Below are 25,069 nucleotides of genomic sequence, written 5' to 3' on the forward strand. Positions count from 1 at the left end.
CCACAATGGAGGGAACTATTGTAGCTTACAACTCTGTTAACACCATTCACGTTTATTTAAACTCCTCTGTCAGAGGATAAACCGCTCCGCAAAAGAATGATGCCTTGTCTTACTGACCGTTAGCAAGCTTGTTAGCTCTCAGAGGTTCATTTTCCCTCTTCAACTATTTATGTTAATCCAAAGGATGTACAATGTTGAATAAAGTAAACAGAGACGAGCAAACACAACAGTAGAGAGAAAATAGAGAATCTCCTGTAGGTTTTATGACCGACTATAGCCTAGCCTAGCCAACGTGGCAAGTTAGCACTTAGCTCACCAGTTCACCAACTAGCCCTGCGATAACACTCACTACATCATCAAGCTTCTAGAACCACATATTTCGCAAAGATGTGCGGATTAGTTTTGTTCTACCACTTTCTGGTGTGACCAGGCCCAACATGTGGTTGTCTGACCTGGTTGCTGAAGTGTTGGGTTCCTTATAGCATGAAGACTACTGCTTTGGTACCTGGTCCACTATATTCACTACATGTGTCAAGAGTTCATACTACAGTAACGTGACGTATCTGACCTTTATACCTCCTCCTTTTCCTCTCTTTTAACACATCTCTTCTCCCCCATCTGTTTTGTCCTCTCTTAGGCGTGTCGCCATCCTCGTCGCCCATCTTCCCCTTCCCTCCCTCCCCCACTGACTGCGTTGAAGCCCATAGGGTGTGCTCCGCCGACCCCCGGTGCGAGGCGCTGTACCGGGGCTTGGAGCTGTGTGCGGCCGACGCATCGGTGTCCCCGCTGGGGGAGCAGGCTGCTTCCGAGTGCCTGGAGAGACAGGACGCTCTGCTGGCCAAACACCCCGCGCTTTTGGCCTGCAAGTGCCAGCGCGGCTTCCGAAAGGAGGAGCAGTGCCTGCGCATATACTGGAGGGTTCGTCTGCTGCCAGGTCAGTCAGGCCTCTGCTGGGGCTGGGGTGTGGGGGATGTGCATGGCAGTCTGTATATGGGTGCAGATTTATGAAGTTGGATCTCCCTCTATCGATTCATTATCTATACCAGCTTATCCAGTGCAAGGTCATGGGGGGGGGGCTAAAGCCAATCCCAGTATGGAATTGGTTAGAGGTGAGGTATACTCTGGACGGCTTAAAGCTGCACTGAGCAATATATTTCTATTATGTGAGGGGGGTCGTTTCCCACAGAGAATGATCACCACCTCACTTTTTAGTGTCTTTCAGCTCATGAGTTTTGCTTTAACAGCCCGCAACTATGTTGTTTTGGTTCACTCTCACGGCTCTCATCAGCTGCAGCATAGTGGAGCATTTAGCAGCTAAAGAGCCAGATAATTTTTCTCAGGAGTTGGTGGAGACCTCAACAAAACAGACCTAAAAGAGACTGAATATTGAACTTCATCAGGTGGACACAAACACAACTTCAAATGAATGCTAATGTTGCTCTTACGTCTGCTGGATGTGTAAATAGGCAACTGCATGCTAACAAGTTAGCCGTAACAACTTTATAAGACCATGTCTTAACTAATGACCAATGCCTATGCCAAACATGTACGTGATGAAAATTAACCCCCAAACACGACCGCGTTAGTGCAGCTTTAAGGGCAAGACATCCTGTAATTGCCCCACAGTGGCTGCTGTTCAGTGGAAGTTTGCTAAAATACCAAAACCAGTGTTAGTGTTAGTCCATCTCTCAATACATTCTGACTTCTCTACCCTGTCTGTGGCTCTCAGTCCCAAACCTCATATTTAAAAAGTTCTTGATAATTAAAGAAAAAACACTACTCAAACAGGAGGAAATGGTGCATTTGCTGGGGGACTATTTTCAGCGGCGGATGAATCCACACTTGGTGCTCTACTGAGTAGTTGGGGCAGCAGGACGGTGTATGTGGGACTGAGTCTAAATATATTACAGTGTGTTCATGGTAACGAAGGAACATGTCACCCAGTGCAACAGTGTGCGGCTCACTGATGTGTTTTTAATCAACAACAATGGAGCTCCATGGCGCTCTTTGGATACACAGCCTCTACCTGACAATAAGAAAAACACAACAATGCCACTCTTATCCTTTAAAGCTCTTGAAGATATGTAAAGGTTTGTGTCAGCAGCACAGAAAGGGCAGCGAAGTACGGTGCCTTGGTCAAAAACACCAATAACCCTCATCTGAACACTTTTAAGCAAACCTGGTTATTTTCCACTTTAACCATAAAAGGTGTCGTAATCCCAAACCAGCCTTGTGGAGAAGGGAGGTCCAGTCAAAAAGACCTCACTCTGAACACAGACACACACACACACACACACACACAGTAACAGAAGCATATCCGGAGTACTGGTGTGATGTGTGCATCAGCAAGTGAGCTCACACTCGCCAGCGGACTCCTCCTCCCCTGTGGCCTATTAGTCAGTGGAGCATTAGTGTAATTACACACTCTTCAGTTCCTAACGCTGCTAGGCTGCTCTAGCGTGTCATTACCATAAATATATAGCCTAGAATAGGATTTACATACATAAACACTTTACATGCCATTACATTCTTGATTGAGTTTGTACTTTTGAGTGTGTTTAAATAATTTGTTGCAGGAACAAACGACTCATCCACTGGTCAATCAAGGCTCTACTAATGGTTTTCACAATTGGGGGGGCTGTCTTCAACAACATGAGCTCACAGTGACTTTGGGTTTGCCCTGCTATCCTCCTTCTTTATTCTCATTTTGGCCCCGTTGTTGAGGTATAGGTGACAGAGGGACAATAGTATTGGCTTAGACAGGTTGTTTTTCTGATGTTGTGTTAGATGGATATAAAGCCCTGGGTATTAAAAAAGCATAGCATCAAGAAGGGGGATGCACGAGATTAGATCCATCTACGAGACTTAAATTGTGGCTCATTTCTAGTCTTTTAAATGAAGGTTGAAGGAATAGCTTCAGATTTTGGTTGATGTTCATTTGCTTTCTCTTGGAGAGTGACGTGAGAAGACTGATACCACTCTTACTTCTGTGTGTAAAGTACAGAGCTGGAGCCAGGGGGTGATTAGCTTAGCTTAGCAAAAATGTGTTACTCCATGTAACTCCCTCCAGAAGAAAGAAAAATGTAGTTTCGGGTTTAAATCAAACAAATAAAAAAAACGTGTTAATTAGTGAGCTTTGGAGCTTTTTTTAACTTTAGCTGACTTTAGTTTGCAGTCTTATGCTAAGCTAGGCTAACCATGCCCTGACTTTAGCTCCATGCTTAACACAGAAACCTGAGATTGGTATCGATCTTCCCGTCTCATTCAGAAAGGAAGTAAGTGTATTTCCCAGAATGTTGAACAAAGACAATGACAATGACAGCCCCCTTCTAACCCCGCAATGCAGTTATTATAGACCTGAGCAATGTGTGAATAATTATCATCCACACACACACACACCAAACAGGCTTAAGAGCAAAAACACATTGCTATGCTTTGATAAAACTGTCCACCGTCGCTACAGTTATATTATTTACATATTTATATGTAAATAATGAGCATAAATGTTATCCAGGATTAATTACATAGCCGACCTGAACAACTAGAGTGGCCTTTATCAGATGTGAGACGCTAGAGGGTGACTGGTCTCAGAGCTGCCAGAGACTTGACATGCAGAATGCGGGCTGAAAGAGGACAGAAACATGGTATTCTTATCATCACACGTCAGCTTTTGAGCACTGCTTTCAAATTTTAAAATGATAGTGGCATCCGCTAATCATCAACCAGCACTTAGTCCAGTCGGGGGTTTGATCTGTTATCAATGATTTATGACTGCATTATAATTTTTTCCACCACTATCATGTCTCTTTTCCTGTATCACAGTCTATGGTTGTTTTATTTACTCTCCAGTGAGTCATTGCTTACTCACACCTCCACAGAGTGTTATCTTGGCTCTTCGTGGGGTGACGTAACCAACCAGAATCACCTCGCTATCTCACAGGAAAAATGGCGCAATTCACACTCTGGGATCAAACCTTTCCAGTCTCGAACAGGACTCAAACTATTATTTTCAGCAGTGGAATGCTTGCTAAATCCTTGCCTAATTCAAGATAGTACATCAGTTCAGATATGCTGCCAAAACAACCAGTAGCCTGTCATGAAAGTCCTTTTTCTTAGTGCTTCTTTATGCCAATAACATGAATCAATACGGAACTTGAATGTTATTTAAAGAAATACTTGAGGACCTGGTTAATATTTGGCTATCAAATTTTATTGGCCCCAAGTCTATATTCCATAACATTCTATCTGGCTTCTGTGCCAGAATAGCACGAAAACACTCTCGCTCAAAGTTGTAAATCACATCAGGTGGTAGAAAATTGTCCTTTCTCGTCCAATACAGTCAATCACGATCTCTGCCTATTTAGAGGTTTGAATCGTGGCTCGGGTTCTGTTCAAAGAGAGTAAATAGTTCCTGTGGTGTGCCCCAAGGTTCAATCCTAGGCCCCAGTCTTATCTGTTTGAAGAAGAGCTTTAGCTGTTTTGTTGCTTTTATGGCCGACCAACTTTTCAAAAATGGAACCTGGAAGTAGCGTTTTCATTTACTTCAACTGTGAAAAGCGTATAAATGCTTTCATTTCATTTTATTCGTCTTTTCAGGTCAGTTCATGGCCTCATTCCAGATTACATTGATGACGTTTGAGGGAGGTCACATTGACTTTCATCAGTGTTTTTCAATTACCTTTTGCTTTCTTAACGTCAGTGTCTGTCTTAGATTTGTTTCTCCCAACTTAGCGCGGGTCGCTCACTCTTTTTTGCCAATGTTTGTGTGTTCCTTTTTTTTTTCCCAGGGGAGGATGAACTGGAAATATCTCCCTATGATGACACACTAATGGATACTCGTATGGCCTCCTTAGTGGCAGGTAAAACACACTCACACACACACACACACACACGCACACACACACAGAGTCACTCATGCAGTCTTTGTTATGGTTAGGTAGTTTGAGTCAGTGTCCATCACTGTCACACATGGAGTATTTAATGACAGACAGCTCTATAGCTCAGGCTCACCAGTCATACAAGTATATGCCAGTGAAGCAGCTCAATGAATCACTAAACCTTAGACGTGTTAATCGATATGTATCAATCAATAAAGATATAGAAACGACTGACCAGCTGAGGAAATTTCCTGCTTTTTTTCTGCCTCAGTCACCTATTTACACCCAGAGACTCAGTCCTTTCATATCGGTGGTTGTCAGTAACCTGGGCTAGATTAGCTAGACCTGCCAGACTTTCCAACATAGAATTTCATTTTTTTCTGAAATTGTTGTGTTTTTGAGTTGTGAGGCCAGAAAAGATTAGACAACAATGATGTGTGCTCTTGGCTGGATTTGAATCCAGAGCACCGCTGCTACAAGGTATAATCACCGTAGACCACTGAGCATCCAAATTGCAGTCATTTTTCAACTATTTTTTGCACCGCTGGCTAGGGGGCCTACGGATCGGACCCAAAACGTTCTGACCAAATATAGACCGCTGCTGGCCAGATTACCACACAATTTTATAGACTCCTATTGATTTTTATTATTACTACCTAATCTTTCCTCTACCGTCATTCCAGAAATCCCTTTGACCAGTACTTCTTACTCAATCATAATGTTTATGATCGTAATTTCCTCCTCAATATGGGCAAAATTTGACCAAATGGTGGTCAAATTTCCACCTGAATTACTTAAGAGGCTCTCTTACTAGGATTTGCCTCTACTCTGAAACACCAAATGATGGCGTTTTAATAGCATTCTTTAGTTCGTTATTTACCTTCGATGTTTTTAGGTTTGCTGTAATTTATGGGAAGGAAGCATGATGATCATCAATGACGTGAGAGGCCAAATATCTTTCTCAGAAAAACTATGTTGAAACAGCTCTCAGTCCCACAATTGTCACCTCTTCACATCAAAATGTTTCCAAAGTCTAACCAACAGGAATGATAGTTTTGGAACTCTGACCTTTTACTGTATGGGAGTGTATTGCCAGGCACTAACAATGAAACTGATGGTTGATTACATGTACCCTTTTCCTTTTTTTTGTTCTAACACCTGTGAGATGTACTGTACTGTATAATTATTATATTAGGCTTGGCACTTCTATTTCCCTCTTCACAACTTTTGGCTAATTCGGTTTTTCCTCAGCCTCATCTTTCATGCAAGTGGACGATGAGAACCAGTGCCTGAAGGCAGCGCAGGACTGCGGCCTGTTCGAGAAGTGCGGTTCTCTGCGATCAGAGTATGTGCTGGCCTGCACCAAACGGGTGCCCGGGACCAACCGATGCAACCAGCACAAGTGCCACCGAGCCCTGCGGCGCTTCCTAGAGCGGGTGCCTGAGGAGTACAGCCTGGGTGTCCTGTTCTGCCCCTGCACCAACACCCTGTGTGGTGAGAGGAGGAGGAAAACCATCGTACCCTCTTGCTCCTACCAGGAGATGGAGGGTCTGCAACCTAACTGCCTCCACCAGCAGAGCTTCTGCCGCCGAGATGACCTCTGCAGGTTAGATATGATGCATACATGTATGGGGCTGATACTCCTAGTTAACTATAATATGTAAAATGGCTATAAAATGGCATTTTATGGGGCAGTTTTATTACATATATATTGTAGAATTGGTAGACATGTTCTGTAATGTTTCATTTTGCATCAAAGCAGCTCACCATTGATGAAGTGTAAAATGGTGTTGCCTTCAAAACTATTAGGACATTTGGACTATTGGGAGATATAAAAGAATCAGGGAATATAGGCTATTAACTCTAAATGGTGGTGCTGGGTAAAATTGCTCAACCACAGTACTGTATTACACCTCTTCCTAACTGCATGCAATGCCGAAACTTGATGACATAGTGGCTATTTGCAGGGCTGGTTGGCAAGCGACTTTAGGTGAAAAACTAACGTTGGTTTCAGAGCAAACGCACAAGAGTGAATAGTATAGAATAGCATATTACGGTTTACATTGGAATCCCCGTCTTCTCTGATGTTTTCTGCCATGCTTGAGATTTTTTTTTACTGTAGGGATAGAAGGGTCAGAGAGTAGTTACATAACTCTGGGAATTTAGAGATGCACACAATTAACTTCTGGAGGAAAATGGTGGATTTCTCCTTAGGGGTTGGGAGTAGGTTGCTGCCCCAAGTGAAGGAGTTCTTGAGGTCTTGTTCACAAGTGAGGGCAAAATGGAAAGTGAGATTGACAGGCAAATTGGTGAGGCATCAACAGTAATGCTACGTTCTAACCCTCACCTAGGCTCATGAGCTACATGACCATAGGTATGTATTGAGGATACAAGCGTCCGAAATGAGTTTCCTCCGTAGGGTGGCTGGGCTTACCCTTAGAGATAGGGTATGGAACTCAGAGATCCAGAGGGAGCTTGGAGTAGAGCCGCTGCCCCTACGTTTCAAAAGGCGCCAGTTGATGTGGTTTGGGCATCTGATCAGGATTCCTCCTGGGCACCTTCCTGTGGAAGTTTTCCAGGCACGTCCCAGACTGGTCCCAGACCCAGAACATGCTAGAGGAATTATGTATCTAATCTGGCTTGGGAACGGCCCAGGGTCCAACCGGAAGGAGCTTGAAAACATTGCTGGGGAGAGGGACGTCTGGCCTACCTTGCTTAGCCTGCTGCCACCACGACCTGGACCCAAATAAGCGGCAGGAAATGGATGCACAGATGGACTGAATGATCTCACCCACCATTCCTCTGTACAGTACAATTGTCGTAGCCGTCATAACCTCTGCTTCTAGCCAAGAATCCCATTGGCATGCGTTGTGAAGGTCTGCGTATTTTGGATCAAAGCTGCTTTTGGTGTGAGCCCTGTAACCAGAAACATGCTAGCTAGCCGTGGACGTCCTTGCGCTAGCCATCCTCAGTAGCTCTTCAAGCTAGTTCACAAGTTCACACAGATGTATTTTAGACGTATTCATGAATCAGATTATACTTCGGCAGAGAAGCGTTATATGAAATTGGATGGGGCAACACAGCTATGGTAGCTTTCTCTGTTTAGGACTCTCCAGCTCCCCGTTCCCTCAGAGCTCAGCACTGATTGTTTGCTATCTGTCCATGCAAACACTTTCCTTCTGTTAATGAATTTATAGATCATGTATATTGCCCCTGCAATGTTTAATGTATGGGGGAAGAGTGATACTTGATACAAATTTAAGGATATTTAAGGAAAAATTTAAGGAAAAATTGGCACAAAATAGCAGGCTGGTATTGGCCCTCAACAGGAAGGAAGGAAGGACCACTGGGTCCAAAGCAAAAGTATAAAGAAGAAAGTAATAATGAGAGGACAGAGAAAAGGCAACATTTACAAGTAGTAAAATGTGTCAATACTTAAAAAAAAACCCATTGGTATTGGACTTAAAACCCCAACATACACGTCAAGATTTCCTGCCCACTTCTTGTGTTTGATGTTGAGTTGTTGTTTGTGTTGTTGCCAGGTCCAGACTGGCTGATTTCCTTAATAACTGCCAGCCATCTCCTCTGACGGCCAGCGGCTGCCTGAAAGACTCAGCAGGCCTGTGCCTCCGAGCCTACGCTGGACTCATCGGTATGGGGCTGCAAGGGCAGGGGGGAGGAAAAGGGGGGAGAAAGGGGGAAGAGTTGGGGAAGGAGGAAAGACGAGTAGCTGAATTACATGAAATAGAAGGCTGCATTTTACATTCAACGGGACATAACTTCCAGGAGATGGAGATGGAGTTTGTCTGTAGGACATTTTAGAAATCCGAATGCATTTGAACTACTGAAGGCCTAACTATCAAGAACCAGCTGTACTAAACAACCACCACAGTTCAAGTTCTTTGTCCTTTTTGTTTATTTCAACCCCTTTTCTTCATGTTGTCACCTACCAATCAATAAATAGGTGCGTGACAGGTATACCTTTCATGCATCATCAAATGATCAAACTGGTAGGTCTGTGTTACTACGAAACGGCCATTGAAACTTGCCCAACCACTCCTGCTGCATAATCCACTTCTCTCCGACCATCTGTTCCAAAAGTTGTTTCATCAGCGAGGGCAATAGCCCCACATCGAAGCTGTGAATTTAGTAATTAGTGTATTTAAACTGGTTAACTGGCCGTTAATAAACCCCCCCCCATTGGAATTACCTCACTAGAATGTCATTACTTCATGTCATGCAGTGAGCATGCACTTCCCTTCTTGCACAGATATCGTAACGTGTTATATTAGGATTAGGAATCCTGTATCGTGATGTCACTGCTACCGTGGGCAAAATATTGTGATCGTATCGTGTGTATGCCAGTGATTCCCTAACGGGCGCGTTGGCTGAAGTGCGGGGGCTGAAATGAAGAGAAAAGACAAAGAAGTTGGGGCTAAACCTAAAATAAATCATGAGTGACAGCTACGTGGTAGACGCAGCAGCAAAAAATAACCTAAAACAACCTAATAACCTCCTAAAACAGCGCTAATGCTGCACAAACCTCAAAATAAAAGCGGCTGTACAAAAATCCAGTGAGTGGACAGGTGGAAGGGGTAGATGGCTGGAACGGGAGAGTGATGGGTGGAGAGGCAGAAAGTGTATGAATGAGGTGATCAGACAGAGCAGAAGTGGAGGAGGAGAAGCAGCGGCAAGGTGTAAAGTGTGGACAAATGACAGGTGATGGGTGACGCGGCTAGAGAAGCGCTGAGTGGCTTTCTGCTCGCTCTGACAATGATGGATGACTTTTCTATGAGGCTCGTAGCCTCCTTAAAGGCACCGCTCGGATAATCCGCATACTTACAAAAAGGGTAGCCTGCCAGAGACAACCAAACAACGTGAACCCTGAAGAAAAAGTAACATATTGGTAGTAGTTTTTTTAAATTTTTTATTTGGCAAATAACAGAAGACAGAGAATGTATCCGTAGGACATATATGCTTGAAAACTACTACATATTATATCTTGGTTGTAACTCAGGGCTAGCCATTTCTTATTCCAAAAAAGTCCATTTTCATACTTGCCTGATGTGAAATGACACCAGCGGCTGGAATATAATTTAGGTTTGTCAATTAACTTATCTGACGACTTGCAAAATGGTAATACTAAATGTATCGCCAAAATAACACTCGGCAGCATTATTATTATTATTATTATTTTTTAACTTATTATTACATTATTATTTACTTTTTTGCGTTTAAGCACTTTAAGGTTTTGGTTTAATACAGTCCACAGGGACTTGAAGCACTAGGCGGGACGTGTTTACTTTATTAATATTCAACCGAAACCACGATCTTTCCCAAACCTTCACCAAAGTGCTTTTGTTGGCTAAACCGCGAACCCCTCTCCGGTGATTTGTAAGTCCACCATCCACCCAGACGGTCTGCCCTTGACTAGCAGTACCTGCACTAGCAAAAAGGTTGCCTGTTATCCAGGCAGCTATTACGTGTCCAGATACAAGTATTGTAGTATATAGTATTACATAAATATGCATTCTTGGAAACAGGGTTAGCCTGGGTTGAAAAATGCATTCGTCAATCTAAAAAGCTACGGCAAGCAGTAATTTAAAGTATAAATAGCTTGTAGGAAATCGGGCAAATCAATTAATATGACTTTTAATACGAGAGTTAGATGAGAAGATCAATATCAATCTCGTGTCTGTGTGTTAAGTACGGTGCTGGAGGGCGTGGTTAGCCTAGCTTAGCATGAAGACTGGAAGCAGGGGGTAAAATTCGCCAACTAGCGCCTCTAAAGCTCCGTCATTAACAGAGTAGATCTGCTGTGATGTTGTTGGGAAATAACGTTTGTAACCCTAAAACCATTCGTTTTTTTACATATCTGTTTGTGTATGGACTAAATAGAGACACAACATATGTTGATTAGTGATATTGTTGGTAGGCGTATTTTTTTTAAATTTGGACATAGACAGGCGTGCTGTTTCCCCCCCTGCTTCCAGTCTTTATGCTAGGCTAGGCTAATCAACTCCCAGCTCCAGCTTCAGACTTAATGCACAGGCACGACAGTGGTATTGGTCTTCTCAGCTCCCTCCCTCCCTTTGCGATTCAAGAAACAAGAACTTTTATTTGTCGCATGCACATGTAGGACGTGCAGCAACACGAACAAGTTTCTTCAAGACTTAAAAATAGTATGTTCTGGCAGCGTGTGTCGCGCTCAGCTCAGTTTTGGGCTGTCTGGCTCTAAAAGTTGCCAAGATGGCATTGAGCAGGAAAAACACCAACTCCAGGCTTCAAAATGTCCCTTCAGCTCCCTTAGGAAAAAGTCTACATCGTTTCTTTTTTCTTCTACAGATTGCGTCTGCGTCTCTGAATTACTGCCAAAAAACATTAAAAGTGAAACGTGCGGGTCCTTTGACTTGTCTGAGGCTAACATCTGCCAACTCTGACCCGCAGGTACCATCATGACGCCCAACTACATCAGTAACAGCTCCGCAGACGTGTCGCTCTGGTGCAACTGTGAGGGCAGTGGCAACCAGTGGCAGGACTGTCTGCGACTGCAGCGCATGTTCACCCACAACGCCTGCCTGCGTGAGTCTGCACTCTACATGCATGTTTCTGGTCTTTTCGTCTACTCTCATTTGGTCTGTGCAGTGATTCACGTGAGTTGGACCATCAGGGCCCCAGACCCCAAAGGGCCAACAAAGCCCTCTTGGTTCGTAGTGTGTCGATTGTGATAATTCCATTAATTGATTGTTTGTTTGGGAATAAGCACCACTATGGCACAATATCACCTTGACGTGCATGCATCTTTTTTTTTGACGTTAAGATCTGTTTTCCCAAATAAATCTGCATTTAATCAGTCTGGGAGAGTGGAAATAACGGGGGTTCAATAAGGACCCCCCAGCTAATCCTTTCCCCGGGGGCCCCAAGGCTCATTCACCAAGTATAATAATAAAAAATAAAAGTATAATAGACGAGACTGACACATCCTGTTGGTCGATTAAACTAGTTCGTTGAGATGGCTCGCTGTTAATAAAAGAGATTTTTTTTTACTTTCCCCCCCTTAGTTTCAGTCTTTATACTAAGCTAGGCTAACCACACCCTGACTCCAGTTCTAGCCATACTTTTTTTTTTCATCAATCTTCTCATCTCACTCCTGGAAAGAAAGAGAATGAGAGCATTTCCCAAAATGTCAAACTATACACTCGAAGTGTTTTCCTCGTTTTTTTGCTGCTGAGAACATTTGTGCAAATTGGGTTGAAGGAATTCCTGAGAGCCTCGCTGCATGTAAGGATTTTACTCATTTAAAGACATTTCCTCAGGACATTGCTTAAGCTAGTTTTGTGCAACCAATTTTTTCTGATGAAAAATATCCTAAAACAAATATAAGGAAATTATTACTTGTGGTTTTCTGGCATGTGTTACTGTCCCATGATGCCTTGTATGCTGTTTCAGAGTATTTTCGAATTCTGGGGATTGTTTGGAACATAGTCTTACCAAAAAAAATACTGCTATCCATATTATAAGCCATGTTTTAAATAATGTATCTGAGGAGCAGAATTATGTAAACAGAATTAATGTGTCACCATCAAAGATACTCGACAACAAAAACAAGTCAAAGGGAATAAATGAAAATGCTCCCAGTATGAAATGAACTCTGCCTCTTTATGTGTCAGCGAAATGCTACAGCCTTAGCATTCGTAGAGTATCTGCGGCATTAAGCTTTGGTGGGGGGGGGGCTCAAGAGGTGTTGAGGGTGAGGAGCCGCAGGGTAGAGCCCTCCAGGTGTCACTCAATCACAGCAGCTGTCAATAAGGCTGTCGATACACTCTGAGCCTGTATGTCCAAACACTAAAGCCGAGGTCGATGCGTCAATGCGCTTCCCATAAAGCTCGGCGATTTATCAAGCTGCCGACAGCTCAAACAATAAAGCTGCCAAATAGATATGTAGGTTCACGCCCACTCAGATGCAGCGGCGCAGCGCACACACACACACACACACACACACACACACACACAAGCAAGTGACGGGCGGCTGTGTCTCCATGCAGGTAACTCTATCAGCTGGATGGGGAGCCCCGGCTCCCTGCCTGCAGACATCACCCCCCCTCCTGCTCCCAGGCCCTCCCCGCTGGTTCAGGAGGATGAGCTGCTGAGCAACAACCACCTGCCCGAGCACAACAACATCGTGAGTACACCCCAGCTCATCGCACACATCGCTGCCACGTTTTCAATTACCTTTCAGACTTCTATCCCACGGCCCTTTCTATTATCTTTGGCTTGAGCCCATCTTGTCACTGTCACACAGTACGTTGTTTATTTAATGTATTAGCTTTATCTCCATTGCTGGGGCTTTTTTTTTTTTTTTACCGGTTCCCTCCCTTTTTCTTGCAAGCTCAAAAACTTCATATTCACTTGCTCCTTTTTTCAATTGTGTCAACGCAAGATGGAGTTTGTTGTGTTTTCAAAGATATTCTTTACGGATTTACCAAATCTTTCAAATTTCCACATTATGTGGATTAAAGCACATCAAAAGAATCACCGGAGGAAGGTCTAAAGGTTGTCTAAGGACGTTTTCATCAAACCATAGATAGAGTTTGAACAGTTTGGGAGCATAGATTTTGGTGGCAGTTGCAAAGCCATCGCAGGTAAGTCAGGCTTTTAAGGATCGGAAGTTTAAAAACTGTTTTTATCAGTTGATTGTTAATTAAAAGTCTGCAGCCATGCTAGCAGCACTTTACTCAGGCACGTCTGCGCTTTGAGTGAAATGCTAATGTCAGCATGCTAACATGCTCCCAATGACATCAAGCATGTCCACCATCTTAGTTGACCTTGTTAGCTAACATTTGCTAATTAGCTCTAAACACAGATTCAAATGTTTGACCTGATGATGGCGATAGATGAAAAGTCAACGGACGACCAAAGTTATCAACAATTCATCCTGAGGGGGAACATGAACTGAGCTCAATTTGTTTTGCGATCCATCCAATGGCCGTTGAGACATTTCACTCTAAGCTACGAATGTGAACCTGGTGGTGGCGCCAGAGGGAAAAAGCCAGGGGATCACCAATGTCAGCAGGAATCATTGTCGGGGGACCATGACTGCCCGTACAGTCCTTCCAATAGTTGCTGAACGATTTCAGTCTGGACCAAAGTGGTGGACAAACCTGACTGTCAGACCATTTCCATTCCTAGATCCATGCTAAAAAAAAACAAAAAAAACAAACAAGGCCCATCCCAATTTCCAGACAGTCTAAAACACAAAGATATTCAATTTACAGTGAAGTGTAACCAAGCAAAGCAGCAAATCCTCACATTTGAGAAATCTGAAATGACAATTTTTTTTTTAGAGGTCGTAACAACATTAGCCACAAATGAAAAGCAAAACTACCTACTATTGAATGTTCCCTGTGGGGTTTCAGGCCTCTAGTAGCACAATGGAGCTGTTTCTTTTATGAGCGGGTCTCTCTCCGACTTGGTACACACTCCTGGCGATCATTTGGCACTGGCCTACACGTTGGCGGCAATGTGCCAGCAAAGGCAGGAAAGAAGGGGCGAGGCGGCTAGCGAACATGGGTGTAAACAAAGGTACCTCTATAACAGAAGGTGGCGCGTTACAAGCTGCGCCAGTGGTATGAAGCGGTACACACTTCCTGTCTCCTAAGCGGGCGTGGGCGCCTCCCCGCCGCCTCATTCAGCCGCTTGATTTATCCGAGGATATGTGGCTGGTGAAAAATGGGCCCAATATTTACTCAGGTGGCTATCGGCCATGAACGCTTTTAGAATCGGCTTTGCAAATGTTTTACGAGGAAAGAAATGCATTCGACACATTTGTCAGTTAAGGTCTACTTTCATATATTCATTATCTAGATTATCAAGACCTCAGAGATGTAATATAAAATGACTGACATGAAGATTTCAGTATATTAATATTCATTGGGCGCGATCAGTTGTTACGTTCGAGTGTGTGTGCGTGTGAGTTTCAAGGTAACGCCACTGGAAGACCTTTCACGACGAGAATATTAGCCCGCACTAATCGGGGATTAATGCTGCGCCGATGTGAAGCAAAGCTCTGGATGGTAGCCACTCCTGTACAGTACACGAGACGAGTGCAGACGTTTCGCACAAGCCCTAGTAATTAGCATATATGCATATTGCAGGGGGAAAAATGAGAAACGCTATGAGGGTGTAGTTTGAAAAAGAGTGAAATGTATTTACTCTTAAATGACGCCTCCAACAACACGTTTGTTCGATCAGATCAGGCTGATCACTGACATCCTCACGAGAAGGTCAAACCTCTCGTCAGCGGTAGTGGAACACAAAAGTGAGTCAGCATTGGATTGGAAGATTAAAGGAGTAGCTCCGGGGCAGGAGCTACCGCGGCGCTCTGGCAAGCCTTCAAAAGGGTGCTCCAGAGCGTGTTTAGGAGGTGCTGAGGTCCAGATGATGGGCGACACCTCATGAATACAGTTTGGAGTTCTTCAGAACGTAAAAACAGATGTAAGATGTCCACCTGTAAGCCTGGGGGAAATGCCTGAAAAAAAAAAAGAAAAAGGATTTGCCATCCATTGGTACTTCAGAATCTTTCGACAGCTGGGAATCTTTGGCTTTGATTTCAAGCTGAGACCCAACAGCCGGTCATGTTAAGTGCTGATCTTTCGTTTAAACACATTTGCGTACATCCAGCGCCCAAACACCTTTTACATTTGGTCACCTGGTAGAAGACTGAGGACTCGAGAAACATATATCACAACTGATTCCATCAATGTACATAATTGTTCGGTCTTGACAATCGGGAGCATATACTGTAATGAACAGCTGAGTAAAGACAAAGACCAATAGGTAGACAACTAGGTTGCCAAACTAGGACATGTGATGCCAATGTCCTGATTCCAGTTTTTAAAGCGACCGGTCCAGAAGGTAAAACTAGCAGAGTCGTTCAGCACTGCGCACTGTAGGATTGTCAACAACTGGCCCACGCTGGAACCAGCTGATCCAACTGATCAGTTGTCAAAACATGTCCCATAATGCAGAAGGTGAGATCTCCATGTCTTGTTTGATTATAAAGCAGGTGCTGTATAAACGCTCAGAACGCTCAGTCCACAGAGAAACAAGCCGTCCCGACTTCTGCAAGGTTGTGATGTCACAACTATGCAGTCACTGCACTCAGCCACGCCCCCCCCCCAGCAGGTCATCTGCTCCAGGCACAGCACCGCCCACCAAGTACAGGGACGCTCATCCACCCGCTCAGTCTGTCTGAGTTATCGGAGCGCTCTGCTCAGGACTACTCTTCAGTTTGTCTAAAACGGCTTGTTTCAGACAGAGGGGGGAACTGGGGGGCTGCATGAAGGGCCAGGAGGAGATAAATAAGGACTTTTTTTGAGCTGTGAAACATGCAAAGCTGCTCTAGTGGAGTCCCAGAATAAAAATATAGATCGGGAAATGAGCATAATATGGGGCCTTTAATAATCGGCTCAGTACCAGGGCTGTGGTCGAAGGTCTTTTTTTCTATGATTTCTAAGGGGATTCATGGGCATTTGTAAATTCACCTCACGCAGTATCGTTGCCTCCCCTTCAACTCTCCCGTGCCCCCCCCTGGGGGAGGCTTTGTCCTGCTGAATGTCCACATCTATTACAGACCAGATCCTGTAATTTCATCCCCCACGCGTCCCACTGAATCTAAAAAAACAATGTGTATCATGTCTGCGTGTTCAGATTTGACTTCAGTTATGACTCCGAGAAGGAGAGCGAATCTCGACGCAAAATTGTGGCTCGTGCCTCTCCCTCCGTGACCCCCTCCCTCCCCGGGGAGAAACCTCTGGTATGGACGCCGTTTTGTTTTTACACATCAATCTCAAACAAGGGATCCTTCAAATTCGTAGTCTACATACGTGAAGGCCATTCACATACAGTCTCCTGCCATTTGGTGCTAAGCAGGATGTGGGTGGTGAGAGGAACAGGGTCAGACCTCAAGTATGACCAAACAAATGTTCCAAACTGTCCTGACTGTGTCCGTTTAATTTGTCCCTCCCCGGGCCAATCGGGCTTCACGCGGCCTGCGGCACGCAGACATGTCTTGGCCTCCGAAAGTGTTTTGATTTCAGTCCTGTTGGATCCATGTCTGCCAGCACGGTAATGTGCAGACAACACAGACATGCTGAAATGTGCTGTGAACACATATGTTCTGAGAGCTTGCCCGGCTTGCCCTCGTCCAACGCTGACCATTAAATGGTGGTCCAATCCTATCGCGGTCCTGGCTACAATCTGCCGTGGCTGCGGCTCCCTGGCTCCCAGCATGCCTCACTGCCAGAGATAATCTGGGCCGCCAGACAAGAGGGGATTCCAACTCTCTCTCTCTCTCTCTCCCTCCCTCTCTATGTGTCCGTCTGTGTCTCTCTCCCAGTGAGCGGATTAGATGAGGTGTTGGTTGGAAGCAATGCATCAGTCAGGCTTCATTAGTATGAATTTATTCATGCCCATATGTCTCCCCCCCAGTTCCTCTTCCTTCTCCAAATCCCCCTCTTCTCTCCCTCTTTCCTTCCTTCTGTCCTCTCCTCAGTTCCTTCATCCTACCTTTTCGTCTTTTACTCATTCATCTGTTCTCAGTTCATTCAGTCTTGCATCCTCAAGCCTGCGCCCCCCCATCCATCCATCCATCCCTGCTCCACATCTCCTCATCTGTCTGTCACTCAGCTGCTTTTCTTGTCTTTCTGAGGAGCTTTGCCTTGTTTCTCTAAAGTGATTTTTCCAGAATTTGAAAGGTTTCACTTCAAAAAGCTGAGTTTCCGCACTGGCGGTGGAAAAAAAAAAGAAGAAAAAAAAAAGGATCAAAATCAGATTTAGAAACAGAGATGACTGCTCTTTGTTTTAAATGCTACCTTTCCACGAGGAATACAATCAAGTACGTAGTGAAGTGGGATTTTAAATACCAGCAGCCTGTTAATTTTAGATGTCCACTTTTGTTTTGAAACACAGGTTGTATTGTATGATATACAGTGCTTAACAAATTTATTAGACCACCTGTCATAAAAATGAGAAAACACAAATATTTTAGAAATCTGTCAAAAACTTGTTTCAAACTAAAAATTGTATTGTTATTTATTAGGCAAACAACAAACTGGAACAACTAAATAGTCCTTCTTCACATATATTAACCAAAAATCTTAATATTCTGTACGACCTCCTTTGGCCCTGATAACAGTTTGCATTCTTGCAACCACTAAAACAAATGTTTCTGTTCAGGAATGCAAGTAATATATTATAATATATTATATTATATAATATTTTGGTAATCAGCAATACTGTTCATTTAGGGCAGCGGTGGCAAACACCTTACACTGGGTGGTGGTCTAATACATTTGTGAAGCACTGTATATTTACAATATATGATACAATTTATAAATATAACCCTATTTCAGCCTGGTATTAACATGTGACCTGTATCTGGATACGTTGTCTGGTTAATGATCACAGTGTGTTCATATTTACGCCTGGTATTAATAATGGTGTTCTTGTTTCTGTGTCTGCCCTTATCATGATTGGATCTCAACATGCAACATAGGGTCACAAATTGCATACGGACACACAACTCAATATATGGCATCGACCATGATGCAAACAATCCATATTAAATACAGTTTCCTAATCAATGCCATTATAAAAGTCAGTGTTTCTGCTATTAGTTACATTCAGGAAGTCACATCGGGCCGCGGACTTACCTTTATCTTACATAAAACTGATTCCAATGAGTTCCAGGCAGTGAGGTTTAAAGGTTCTGTATGGAGTTTTCAGGGAGTCGTTGTTTTTAATGGCGCTGGTGGCCGTTAAGTGAGCAGCAGTCAGCATCCTGTTGCTCGTGAGATTTACAATCATATTTAGAATAATGTTAATATCTGTAATGTCCCTATGTTTTATTTGGACCGTTGGCTCCGTGATACAAACTAGCTTACTGTTTGCAAGTTACTTCATCAGCTTACGTTAGGAAGCAACCAACACCAGCTAAGTATAGCTAAGTTACAGCTAGCTGGCTAAACCTAACGTTACCTTAGCTCAGGTTGTTACAGTTAGCGAGTTGCCCACCCCTGCCTTGCATCGCTCTCGGCTAGTAGAAAGCAATTGCTAGTCATACACAAGGGTTGGGCGATATGTCGGTCACAGTAAAATAAAAAATAAAATGACAAAAATTGGGCCCCAAAACAACCCTTTAAGGTTAATACACATTTGCTTTGTACCATTGGCTAAAATCAACGCCATTTGTCATAATACATCAGTTAGTATCATGGGTCACGCTGTCATCAGGTAGTATTTTGCTAGCCATATTGTTAGCGAGCAAGCTAAGGTTAAACAGCTAGCTGTAACTTAGCTGCTGCATGGACCTGGTGTTCGTATCATGAGCTGATAAAGTGATTTGCAAACGGCAGCTAAATTATCAGCCAGATTAGCCCCGGGAGTCTGGACGGATTAGCTGACGTCATCCACTCAAGACAGCCCTTTGCTACGTTAGCTAGCCAGCAATTTGTCCGCGTTAGGAAGCAAGCTACGTGAACTTTGTGTTGGGCTCTGTAATTTGACGGTTGCTGGTCTTTTATTGACGGTAGCGGACCGGAACTGAGCGTGGAGCTGAAGAGAGGCTAAGCACTCAGGCGGGATCCTTCACAGTTCAACACCATGAATGCCTTCTAGAAAGACTCATCACTATGACGGCAGGAATTTTCACCCCGCCTTCGAGTGTGGCCTTTAGGAACACTTTTTGCCTTTTAAACATGGTCGGACCTCACTTCGTAGGAACTAGTTTGTTTCAAGCATACCACCATCTAATCAGACCAAGCTGCCAGGAACAGCATTGGGCTGAGAGGTGTACATTTTGGCGTAGTGGCCGCACTCAGTATTGCAAGATCACAAAAGTATTTTCCCCATACACAATCACTACAACAGGAACGCCTGTGAAACGATGAATAAACACCCCACAAAGTGCGTCTTTTTATTGTCTGATTTGATCCATTAGGTCTAATAAAATTAGAAAAAAACTCACAATTTCTCGAAGGGCTCTAGCGTATGTGCTCCTCACAATCAGTGGAGAAGCATGCTAGCAATAGAGCTAGCTCAGCTGCTGCACTGCAGTTGGTCACGTGACTCTCATCCGACACATTTTAGTGATCCCTCGAGAGCTTGACTCATGGTTCCTTTGTAGGGAAAGGGCTCGTCTGTAGCTTTTTGATGGGGAGTTTGAGATCGCAGGAAGTGGAGGAGTTAGGCTACCTTTCAGCTTATTGGGTAGTATAGAGAGTGGCCACATATTACCACCTCAAGATGTGGTCTGTTCCAGTCCGCATTGTGTTGCTGCGTGCATTTACACCTGCATTAACGTGCATCTTTCCTCATCCAGATAAGATATCCAGAAACAGATTGCACATTGATACCAGGAGCAACACAGTGCAATACTACAACAACTTTATTTATCTTATCACAGCAACAGAACATGACAACTCACAACAAACAGCAATATTAAACAACACTGTGACAACACTGTATATAATAAATAAGTGTAAGTTCCCTAGACATGTGCTGGTCCTAAAAAGAACCCAAGTCTGTCTTCCTCACTCCAATTATCTTCAAAGAAATATTAACAGTGTTCTTCGGGCCTTTTCTGTCCCCCACCAATGCGTTATAAAAGCAGCAGATCAAAGGAAAGGTCACAAGACTCTCAGTGAGAGATAGTGGCTAAGAATAACCACAGACTGGAGAAAAGTTTAAGCTTAGAAAGAAGGTGCACTCTCTGCTGGTCAGGGTTTATATTTTAACATCCCATTTTAATGTCACTGAACAAAATCATTGGGAGCGAGAAAAAACCCCAACCACGATGCATTTCTGTACCCTGGAGGAGTAGCAAGATGACTGCCTTGTTTACAGCTTCTGCAACTGTCAGACTAGATGATGAAAAGTATAAAAAAAAAAAAAGAGTCCAAAAATCGAAACATCATGACACGAGCAGGTATCAGAGGCAGTATTTCAATGAAATGATAGAGCTGCGCATTATTATCAGTAGGAGAACAATCTGCACACAATAACTTAGTATGGGGCCTTGGGCTCCTCCAGATGTTGGCGCATATCATTGAGGATGAACAGCTGGACGTCCTCGACACCCAGCGCCCATAACACTGCAGTGAATCATATTCAGCAACAGCTTTAAAGTTTTAAATAAAGACTCCTTTTGATCAAAGTGTTCACACGTGAACACGCATGAACGTTTTAACATCGTGTTTAACGGCATAAACAAACATTGTAATGTCAACCATGAACCGAAAAGGCATTCAAGTGACGTATAATCACACACATGTAATCGAATACATGACGTGACGGGATTTCTATGTAGGCAGATCTTTGTTAAAGCAGGTATTGAACAAGAGTCTGTGTTCGGTGTTGTGTATTTGTAGCCTGGGGACCGGACGAAATCTGCCAGCTCTTGCCCGGGTCAGGCCAATCACAACCGTTTATTTAATAAGGGGCGGGTTTTGATACAATGACTGACAGAGGAGCATTGTAGAGGCATTTTTGTAAAACCACCAAGATGGCTGCCGCTGATGCAGAGCGTCAGTATTAAACGAACTGGACGATGCGTTTTCTCTATTTTTCTTTACGCCGTCGCAGCTCGTTTGTGCACGCTGTCGTCTGTGTCCAGTTTTCCATCACTCAGCGATATGCCGCACTTTTCGTTGATCTGATTGGTTGAGGGTCTGTTTTTTGGTGCCCCAAGGCATTCTGGTCTGTGCCCGTTCATGACGCCCCTTGGAAATGGCCCTTTGAACGTAGAGGTTCCAGACGAATTAGTCTGGTGCTGCCAGGCTAGTGGATGTTTTATATGCTTCTCAAAGCTATAAGTCTGCCAAAAGTGTTTTAAAAAATATGATACTTATTATTACTTGTCTGTACCTTCCAAAACTGTGGCAAGAAATACATGTTTTATGATGTGACAACACTATGGTTAAGGTTTGGTTAGGTTTTTGCACACAAACCACATGGTTAGGTTAAGGGAAAGATCATGGTTTGGGTTGAAATGACCACTTTGTTCAGGTTAGGGGACCTTCATTGTCATGGTTACAATGGTAAACGCGCGGCCGTGGTTAAAAGAAAACGGGAAATAAACAGTTAAAGTCTGACGTTTCGTTGACCCATCCATCACGACCTCCTCCCTACGTGGACCACGACTCCCTAACGACGTACGAGGTCAGTGTGCAACTGCAGAATGGTTAAGGTTCGAGAAAGACCGTGGTGACAGTAGCTAAAAAAAGGGCTCATTATTGTTGGTCTGCGAGGGGTCAAGAACTCCGATCAGCTGCTTCTTTCATGCTTCACCAATCAGTGGCTCATACCTGAGTTGCTTGGCTGCCAGCTAATTTGTAACATCCACTCATATCCATGCCTTATTATAACTAGTAACTCTATTACTGCATTCAGTGCGTGAAGTGTGCGTGGTGCTGAATGCCAAAGACTCAAATTTTAGGGGGTGTCTCACAATTAAGCAAATTATATTTCTAATGATGTGCGTTGAAAGGTGTGAAGCAGCACAGAACATGTGACTCGACAGTGAACAGGTAGCTGTAGAAAAATATCCGACCTGGCTTGAAGCACGAGGTAACTAAATGTCTGCCTGCCTCCAAAACAAACAAATCAAAACAGTAAGTCCTGTGTTTTAATTTAAGCTTTTCTTTCATAATGCACCTCCCATGCAAATTACAAATGACGCTACATGCAAAACAATTTAATAAGTGTGCTGATTGCTTGTTTTATCATGAGATAAAGATAATGAAGAGAATAAATTACGCTTTTATTTCGGTGATTTTAATATTGGGATGAAGGTCTTGCATATCAATTCTGCTTAGGGGCCCCAAAAACACATTGCCTGGCCCTAGAAAATGGCTTCACGCGGTGCACCGCACATCACTTTCACGTAGTGTGAAGAATTTTAGGATGAATTGGTTGGATCTGTGCCCTTTTTGGTCTCTTTTAGGTCCTTTCAATGCAGCGTCTCAGAAAGATGAATTTGAAAAAAAAAACCAACTCAATTTTGAGTTGCCCTACGTGCATCAAATCAATTTGCAATTCAGATTATGGAATACAACTCTCAAAGCCAGACAGGCAATTTCAAATGAAGGAAGTACAAAATAAGACTTACCAATATCTGCTTTAGATTTGTCTAAAATGATGTTTTCACTATTTACCATCTGAGAGTTAAGGTGAACATTTCCTGCTGTAGTAGAGCTACTGTACTAACTCCTGTCTCCCTCCCTGTCAGGTGGTGGAGAGCGAGGAAGAGGAGGAACTGACACAGACGGAGGAGGAGGGTGACGAAGGTGGCCAGTTTGACGTCATCCAGCTGTACTCAGAAAGGGCCACCGTCTCCAACCTGGGCTCCCCCGGCACAGGGGGGGCTGCATCCCTTACCACTGGCCCTCCGAAACCCATGCTAATGTTCCTTCTGCTTCTGTCTGCCTCCCTCAGCTGGGGGTAGAACAGAGGATATAGAGAACACACACACACACACGCACACACACACATGCACATGCACATGGACACCTGCGTATAATGGACCTGCCAATAATCCTGGACTGATGGCTATGAAATCATAGGAAGCATAGTGAAGAAATGGACTTCACATTTTGTCAGTAGCGTCGCCTTAATTCCTCGCTTTTTTCCCTCGCTTCCTTTCTCGCTTCCTTCCTTCCCTCCTTCGAAGATGGCACTTTGTTCAACATGGTCCGACCGCAGCTAATGTCCCGGGAGCACTAGTCGTGGAAAGGGGTCCACATGCCGCCATCACCCAATGAGCATAATGTAGCCTACCGTGCAGACAGTAGCTGTTCATGTCAGCCCCCTACATTTGAATCAGTAGTAGTAGTAGATATGAATTTCTGACATCTAGCGGTTGGTGAAAAGAAATAACCAAGTGTCCACAAAATGACTGCAAAGCCACCATCGCTGGCAGTTCAACACAAACAAAATACATAAAATTCAAAATAAAAGTAGCTAACAAGCTATGATACATTTCCATTCATTTGGCGTGCCTATGCCTAAGGTTAGCAGAGGAGGAAACATCTTATAGCAAAGCATACAATACACTGGCATACTTTACCATGCTAATGAATTGTCATGCTAACAAACACAGCATGTTAGGCTGCAGACATGTTAGCCTACGAAACAAATGTTGGCATTTTGGGCTATAGCACAACATAAAAACACAACTGCTATGATGCTGTGTACTGTTGCAATCTTATAATTCAATTTTAATTTGATTTAATTTATTCATCAGTTGAGCAATGGCTCAGTTAAAAGAACGGACTTTCCCAAGCTGACTAGCTAACTATCTACCTTTAGCAGCTATGCTAACAACATAATTAAATTGCGGGCTATGCAGAAACATGCTCCAAACTCTGTCATTGGCTTATTAACATTTTACAACATAGATAAAGGAAAAAGTTGGCACATGCACACAAATGTTTTGGTGCGGCAATGGACTTAGCTAGTTAGCTTGATAAGGATACACTCCAAAGACAAACGTAGACTGTTTCGATACTTTCGAAATCAACCAGTACTTTTTAGGTATGAGGTATAACACAAAACAGCCTAACAAGCCAAACTCTGCTAACTAGCTTCCGTTAGCAACTAGCTTCATTTGGCTAATGGTCATTTTAGTAGAAGAGAATAAAACACAAATGGACGGTAGCTACATTTTCTAGCATGTAGGATCTGAATGGTAACTGGGTGCTTTGGATGTGGACAGCCCACACATGCAGAAAGGGCCCCACGGCTGCAGTCGGACCTTGTTGTCGTTTCTTGGTTTCTTATTTTTTTCAACTTATTGATGGATGATGATTTGTCCCACTGGTTGCGACGTACCTGTCTATGGGTCATCCTGACAATGACTGAAGGGGGGGGAAGGTGCTCTGATATACGACGCATCAGTCTAACTTTATCACGGTGATGAATTGGGGGGGGGGAGACGCTCTACTCCCTTACCGCCATCCCTACTCTACAGCCATGGTGAATGACAAATTACACACTTGTCTCTCATTGTTTAATGAACGTCAAGTGCCAAGTGTGTGACGCGCTCGTGTGTGTGTGTGTGTGTGTGTGTGTGTGTTTTGCGTGCACACGCAGGGATCAAGGCGGAGAGATTGCAAAGAAAATTGGGTGAAGCTTTT

The 25,069-nt window shown here is 43.7% G+C and overlaps 1 protein-coding gene across 1 annotated transcript; it reads left to right on the forward strand.

Moving 5' to 3' along the window:
• Positions 1–437: 437 nt before the first annotated feature.
• On the forward strand, positions 438–23,379 carry gfra3 (GDNF family receptor alpha 3). The gene is made up of 8 exons (XM_070913776.1): positions 438–471; positions 638–934; positions 4,788–4,859; positions 6,129–6,483; positions 8,420–8,529; positions 11,325–11,459; positions 12,923–13,059; positions 23,164–23,379. Exons 1-8 carry the CDS (start codon positions 438–440, stop codon positions 23,377–23,379), a joined length of 1,356 nt encoding a protein of 451 aa, XP_070769877.1.
• Positions 23,380–25,069: the final 1,690 nt, after the last annotated feature.

The sequence above is a fragment of the Enoplosus armatus genome, chromosome 10 (assembly GCF_043641665.1).
Source record: "Enoplosus armatus isolate fEnoArm2 chromosome 10, fEnoArm2.hap1, whole genome shotgun sequence".
Classification (NCBI taxonomy): domain Eukaryota; kingdom Metazoa; phylum Chordata; class Actinopteri; order Centrarchiformes; family Enoplosidae; genus Enoplosus; species Enoplosus armatus.